At 38.7% G+C, this 7903-nt stretch overlaps 1 protein-coding gene across 1 annotated transcript in view; it reads right to left on the bottom strand.

Moving 5' to 3' along the window:
* Nucleotides 1–933: 933 nt before the first annotated feature.
* DENND6A (DENN domain containing 6A) overlaps nt 934–7903 on the bottom strand; it is a 73495-nt gene continuing 66525 nt past the window's right edge. The window contains exon 20 of the mRNA XM_070360049.1: nt 934–2331. Within this exon, the coding sequence (XP_070216150.1) occupies nt 2212–2331 (120 nt within the window). The 3' untranslated portion in view covers nt 934–2211. The remainder of the gene's footprint in view (nt 2332–7903) is intronic.

Here is a 7903-nt window from a genome sequence, read left to right as displayed (position 1 = left end):
AATGTAAAGTTCCCCACAATCTTCTCCACCTCGCATGTATTTCCGCCATACCATTGGTGCAATTTAGGATTAGCGCACCCCACTCCCCACCTCGACGCTTATGCTGACTAAGACATGCTCACCCACCTTTCAGATCTGTTTAACCCCCTTGGAAAATACATTCTTGACCTCCTGACTAGATAAATAACTCAAACCATCTGCTCTTCAAGTTATGATTTCACTTTTGATATTACTATTGGTAACCCTCTTCCCCTCTCCCACTTGTGTAAAAACTCTAGAGAACTGGACCCTAGTCTGTTTTTATATTACTTTGTAATCACTCAAATAGAGTTGAATGACTGAGGGACAACTGAATAAATTATGGTATATCCATACTATTTATGAGAATACTCTCCGGATTTAGAATGATGTACAACTATAAATTCTAATGAAAAGATCTCCAAAGTACAGTTACTGTGAAATGCCAAATAATTACTAAGTACAGTAAAGTGGTATCTGCTCTGCTGCTCAGTCAATGTGTGACTCTCTGAGGTCCTATGCACTGTGACCTGCTAGTTTCCTCCGTCCGTGGAATTTTCCAGGCAAGGATACGGGGAGTGGGTTGCCATTCCCTACTCCAGGGGATCTTCTCCACCCAGGGATGAAACCAGAGTCTCTTGCATCTCCTGCATTGGCAGGTGGATCCTTTACCACTAGCACTACCTAGGAAGCCCCACAGTAAAGTAACATAAAAATGTGTGAGCGTGTGTGTGTGTGTGTGTGTGTGTGTGTGTGTGTAAATGAAGAACAATAACTTTGAAAAAGAATCTGCAGTAATGACATTTAGTGGTTACCTGTCTAACCTGTGTGGAGGGAGGAGGGCACCTTCCTAGAGAGTGAGGGAACCAACTTTTGAGGTGACAGTTAAAAGAGAGTTTTATCTCTATTTTAAAAATTCACTTTATTGAGATATAATTTACACGCAACACAATTCTAAGTGTACAATTCTATTAATTTTAACAAGTGCATACAGTACTGTAGCCAACACCATAATCATGATATTAATTGTTTACATTACCCCCCAAAGTTCTCATACTCATTTGTAGTCATCCTCTTCCCTCACTTCAAGCCACTGGCCAACCACTGATGCTGTTGTAACAGATTGCCTTTTCCAAAATTTCATGTAAATTTTACAGAGTAATACAGAACGGTCAAACTCTTGTGTATGAACTCTTTCTCCTAGCATAATGATTTTGAGATTAATCCATGTTACAGCATGTACCAATACTTTGTTCTTTTTAATTGCCAAGTACTATTCCATCGTGGATATACTAGTTTCTTTATCCATTCATCAACTGATTGCCCATTTGGGTTGTTCTGAAGTTTTGGACTTTTATGAATAAAACTGAACATTTGAATACAAGTATCTGTGAATCTGTATTAATTTATTTTTGTAAGATGAATTTATTCATGCACCATTTAGATAATTTTTTCAAAAAACTTGAATTTGATGAATAAGTTCATCATTGCTTAAAATTTATTCTTCCAGATTTTACTCTATGAAATATTAACTTTTCTATATAAATGTTAATGGGATTTTACACTGCTAAGCAACTTCTTTTTCTATTTAATAATATACTGTGACCATTTTAAAATATCAGTATTTATAGATTTAACTCATTCTTTTTAAGGGTTGCATTTCATTGTATGCATGTAAGATAACTTATTTAACTAACCTACCAAATTGTAAAGCTTCCAATAATTTATGGTACCAAAATTTCCCTCAAGTTTCCAAATGATACTCGTAAGATGTTCATTATTCACTACAGCATTATAATGCAGAAAACTGGAAACATCAACTTTTTAAAAGAAGTATTTTTTTGGCACATGGTTTGTGGGATCTTAATTCCCTAACCAGGGATTAAACCCACACCATGAGAGCAGAGTCCTAACCATTGGACTGCCAGGGACGTCCCAAAATACTTATATACCCCTTTCTTTCTTTTCCTCTGGTCACAAGTCCAGGTATTCCGATTTTTCTATTGCAGCTGCAATTTTATAAACTTACAACAATGATAAATTAATAGTTATTAGACACATTACCAGGATATTTAATTTCTTTTCCTAATTGTGCTGTCCTAGGTGGTTCTGTATTGGAGAAGGAAGTGGCAACCCACTCCAATGTTCTTGCCTGGAGAATCCCAGGGACGGGGGAGCCTGGTGGGCTGCCATCTATGGGGTCACACAGAGTCGAACACGACTGAAGCGACTTAGCAGCAGCAGCAGCAGGTGGTTCTGTAGTTGTTTATTCCAGCTGGTGCATTCTGCAGGATGGGGCTGAATAAGAAAAACCTGCAAAGTTTCACAACGGGTAAGCTTTATGTTGTTGAAGACCTACTGAGTAAAACTCCATCTGGTAGATCTACCCTTTAGAAACTCGTATTTTAGGAGTGACCCTGGGCAATCAAAACCAAACTTCCTTCTTCCAGTGGATATAGTAAAGCCACTTCATAGATTACAGTGGGTTTATTCGGTTCCTCCTGTTTAAATTCTCAAATGTTCCAATAATAAATTCTTAAACAAGGTGAAAATAAATGTGATTAAATATACATTTGAAGAAAACAAGGGAAATGCAAAGGGAAAGCAATTGATTTAATATAATCAGATTTTTAAACTCTTTAAAAGCAATTTAATAGACATGTTTATTATAGTGTGCAACAAAATACTATTTAATTTTTTAATAACTGAAAGTCTATGCAATTACCTAAGAGATCCACATATTTGCCTAGAATTTAACTTAAAAGGAATTATAGACTGTCTTCAAGAAGAAAACTTCCTCTTCACTGGAAAGACATGTAAAGCATTGCTTAGCAGTTGAAGAACTAAAAATTGCATTTTGGAAGATTGCTAGATTAAAAAAAAATTTGTATCCTTTAAGTAGCTTTTATGGGCTTCCCTTGTGGCTCACCTGGTAAAGAATCTCCTATAATGCAGGAGACCTGGGTTCAAATCTCCGGGTCAGGAAGATCCCTGGAGGAAGAAATGGCAACCCACTCCAGTATTCTTGCCTGGGAAATCCCATGCACAGAGGAGCCTGGCAGGTCCATGGGGTTGCAAAGAGCTGGGCAGCACTCAGTGACTAAGCATGCCTGTCTGCTTTGAGGTTTATAGAGAATTCCTTAAAATAGTGTTCACCTGGGACTTCCCTGGCAATCCAGTGTTAAGATTGCCAATGCAGATGCTGCAGGTTTGATTCCTGAACAGGAAACTAAGATCCCAGACGCCTTGTTATCAAAAAATCAAAACATAAAAAACAGAAGCAATATTGTAATATATATTTTTAATTTATATATATATATAATTAAACAATGTTCACCTGATTCCACCAGTCTTCTTAAATTGATTTTCTAAACTTCTCAAGACAAATGAAATGAGTCTCCTTCCTCATAACTTCTTCCAAAATGTAATCCATATTTTGTTTAGTTAAGCAAGACAGCTGAAGAGAACTCTGATTTCCATCACTAGCCTCTAAAACATTAACCAGAACATCAAATGAAGACGTCAGAGTAGATTTTTCAGATTTCCACTTAAGATTTGCTGCACATCAAGAAGCCAATGGAGATTACAAAACAGGATGTTAATGGTCCACTGAAATGTCTCCATTGTAAAGATAAGGCTAATCAGGGTCAGAGAAGTTAAGTAACCTGCCCAAGGTACCACAGCTAATAACTGGGACAAGAAACCATTTCTTCTCGTGTCAACACCCTTACCCACTGTACTATTGCCTTATTTTTAAAAGTGAGGAAGTTGAGCCCCAGAGGGAAAACTTGCTATCATTTACTGATCACTTACCATGTACCAAGTGCTATATACTTCATTTAAAATCCTAACAACTTTGAGGATTGTATTATAAGGTTGCTCCAACTCTAAAGCTTATTCTTTTAAACAGCACACTACACCAAGTATTGCTTTCTTCATCTGTTTTTTTTTTTTTTTTTTTAGAATGAGAGCTTTCCGGTCTCACATGTGTTTATGTTTTAGTCTGTTAGATTTAATCATGTAATTATTTTTGCTGATTTATGTCCCACTAGAACACAAGCTTAAGGAAACCATTTCACCTCCTCTGAAATTTTCAGAGAGTATGTATTCTATAAATAGTGCTAATATTCTAATATTTACTTGCAACAGTGAATGTTACTGAGCACTTATTATAGCTAAGCATTGTAACATGCATTATCCCATTTAATCCTCTCAACAATTTAATCCATGTCACTCACTTTGTTCAACAATGATTCAGCTCTAAAAAAAAAACTCAGCTCTGGTTCTAGTACACCTGTTAGTCATACAATAATATAATTTTTGGCCTTCATTTCTCAACCTCTATAAACTCCATTTTGATCTCATTCTCTGATTATAATCCATCACTTACCTTGTTAAAAGTTTTTGTCCTCTGAATATTGTTATTTGTCTGCAATAATGGAAAAATATCCATGCTTCTACAAAGAATCATGTCCATCACCTACTTTCTCTTTCAAAAGGGGAACAGTATATGAACTCCCAGAATCTTTGGATAGTTTGGCCAAACACGTCACCTCAGTGCCTTTTAGTCTATTAAGTCTTCTTTAAAAAAAAAATTTTTTTTAAATTTATTCCATTTATATGTGGTGGGAGGCTCTGTTTATTTGAATCTATACCCTCATCTTACCTAGGAGTCAGTGTTTTGTTTTTTAATTTTGGTAGACACTGCTGACTTGGAAGAATATTAAGTCCACCTGACTTTAGTCAACATTCGCCTACTTCTCCAATTTAAAACAATTCTCCTGCTTTATTTGCTTCTTAAAAGGAAGTGCAGTCGCTCAGTCGTGTCTTACTCTTTGCAACCCCATCCATGGGGATTCTCCAGGCAAGAATACTGGAGTGAGTTGCCATTCTCTTCTCCAGGAAATCTTTCTAAGCAGGGGTCAAACCCAGGTCTCCCGCATTGCAGACAGATTCTTTACCATCTGAGCCAAGGGAAGCCCCTGCTTCTTCGAGGTGATATCCATTGTATAGATAAGTCAAATTCATTTAAAGTTTCTTACTGGAAACTTTAAAAACAGGGAATGCCAAGAACTTGACTAGCTTCCTTTGAAGTATTTATTGCAGTCATATTCCTGACTTCCAGAAGAACTGGTACTCTGGTTTTCTAGAAACTTTAAAGCTGAGTGATTTTATGGCAGGACTGTATCTTGAGACTCTTGCAGGAAAGGAGCCCCCTTCAGGGCCCAATAAAGGCCCCTCTCAGGCCCTTGAAAGGGTCCCCCTTCCTACAACAAGACCACTAATTCTACTAAGATTTGTATTCACCATCTAACATTTATAAAAGTTTCACTCAGTCCTGTTTCACTCTTTGCAAGCCCACGGACTGTAGCCCACCAGGCTTCTCTGTCTATGGAATTCTCCAGGCAGGAATATTAGAGGGGTTAGCTGTTCTCTTCTGCAGGGGATTTTCCTGACCCATGGATGAAACTCTGATCTCCTGCATTGCAGACAAATTCTTTACCGCCTGAGCCCTCAGGGAAGCCCAAAGAAGAAGCAAAAAGATCAAAATGGAATCATTTGTGTACTTGCAGACCCCACATTCCACTACAGCAAACTAAAGACTGAATTGCAGTTTCAACCCCTCCCAGAAATGTGACCTTTAAAACAACCAATCTAAAATTTACTCATCAACAATAGTGAGGTAATCTGCATGATAAAGACCCCTGCCAGACCTCTTCTTCCCCAAAAGAAGGTGGCCTAAAATTATCCTTTCTTTTCTTTTGCTAATACCTTCTTGTCTCACCCTCCTTCTGCCTATAAAAATCTTCCATTTTGTACAGCCCTTCAGACTGTCCTGTTTACCAGTTGGGATGCTGCCAGACTCAAGTCATGGAATAGTCAATTAGATCTTTTACAAAACTCAGTTGAATTTTAGTTTTTTTAACAGATTGGTGACAAGGCTGGATCCAAAGTGAACTTCCAAAGACAGTAAGAAACAGAAGTGCAGCTCTCCAACTCTGAGTTCGTGGTCTTTCTTGCCCTTTCCAGTGACATCAGTTCCTCTCCATTGAGCTGCACTCTGTTTTTTGCATTCCAACTCTAGATCTCATTAGCTTTCCTTTACAGAACAGGTCAAGTTGGTAGAGGCTTCTGCCCTAGGCCAACCAAGCCTGTCACCTTTCAGACCAAATTTCCCCAGGAAAACCCCAGCCCATAGATCCTTCCCCCGACTCAACATTGGGGACTTCTGGTGGCAGTTGAGTTTTCCAGTTATTTGGAATCAATTCATAGCCCCCATTCCTTGAGGTCTGTTTGTTCGTTGCTTTCCCCAGTCAAGACTTCCAAGGGAATGTTTGCTGGTTACTGGCCAGAGTCAGATTCAGTCCAGTGGAAGGCCTCAAGTAGCTGTTACATAAAGGCTGGTTGCCAGTGGGAGTCTTGGAAGTACTCAGAAGCTGATTAGTTGGGCTCTGAAAAACCCAAACACTGGGCTAAATGAAATGTGGTCCTTTACAGCCAAAGAAAAGACCCTGATGCTGGGAAAGATTGAGGGCAGGAGGAGAAGGGGACGACAGAGGATGAGATGGTTGGATGGCATCACCGACTCAATGGACATGGGTTTGGGTGGACTCCAGGAGTTGGTGATGGACAGGGAGGCCTGGCGTGCTGCGGTTCATGGGGTCTCAAGGAGTTGGACACAACTGAGCGACTGAACTGAACTGACAGCCAAAGAGTTGAGTGAGCCACCTTCCGGGACATTTGCTTATTTTAAGAACTATGCTCCTGCAAGGTGCAGATATTTACCAAAGTTTTACTAAAAATAACCTATAATTGCAATGACCATTATGAGGAATGTTCCAAATACATAAAATCATTTTAAAAGTACACAGAGCGACTCAGTGACTCTCTCTCTCCCCCTGAGTCTGCCCCTGTGCCTACCAACACATATATTCTTTTTCCTCTTAATAAACACTTTACTTGCTTCACTACAAAAAAAAAAGAGAGATAAAACACTGAAAAGTATGCATTCCCATATCAAATAAACAGAATGGGATACCTATTTTAATTAGTATGAAGAAGACTCCAAAAGATTTAGAAATTCCAAAATAGCCTCATTGAAGTATTTGTTGCAAAAGGCTAGTGCAAAATTAAACACCAAAGGTATCTAAAAACAACACCTAGGCCACACCCATTATAACCTCGTAGGGCTTCATCATCAAAACACTGGCCCCAAAATTTTCTATTGTAATCAACCAGAACACTAGGAAAAACTGTCCTCAAAAGCCCTATGTAAATTCTTCAGGATCAATTTAAATGGCCACATATGGGTCCCTTTCAGAACTCTTATTAAAGAGTTCTGGTTGATGAACTCTTATTAAAGAACTTTAATAAGATGAAACTCTTATTAAAGAACTTCTGGCAAACTGGTATGTATTTTCTCAAACAGCTGAGGGGAAACAAAATTAAAATCGATGAGGTTATTCAATACCACCAGAAATATTTGTCCTAGATGAAGCCTGACAATATACTTGAACGGACTTGATAACTTTAGGTTTAAAAATTTGGCCAAATGGGAGAAGCTGATGTTTGGGGCCTGCTAGGCATTTTATTTGGCCTTCTCTTCTAAGGTAACTGTACCCAGAGGGAAAAAGCCATTCCAACTATAGGTGAATGGGTGTGTCAGTCCTTCCTGGCAGTCCTAAAACCTCCCCTAATTCATCTTAAAATGCTTGTAGACATTGTGACGGGAGAAGGCAATGGCACCCCACTCCAGTACTCTTGCCTGGAAAATCCCATGGATGGAGGAGCCTGGTGGGCTGCAGTCCATGGGGTCGCTAAGAATCGGACACGACTGAGCAACTTCACTTTCACTTTTCACTTTCATGCATTGGAGAAGGAAATG

This window comes from Bos mutus, chromosome 22 (assembly GCF_027580195.1).
Source record: "Bos mutus isolate GX-2022 chromosome 22, NWIPB_WYAK_1.1, whole genome shotgun sequence".
Classification (NCBI taxonomy): Eukaryota; Metazoa; Chordata; class Mammalia; order Artiodactyla; family Bovidae; genus Bos; species Bos mutus.
The sequence above is the reverse complement of the archived record's forward strand: the minus strand, read 5'-3'. Positions and strand labels throughout refer to the sequence as shown.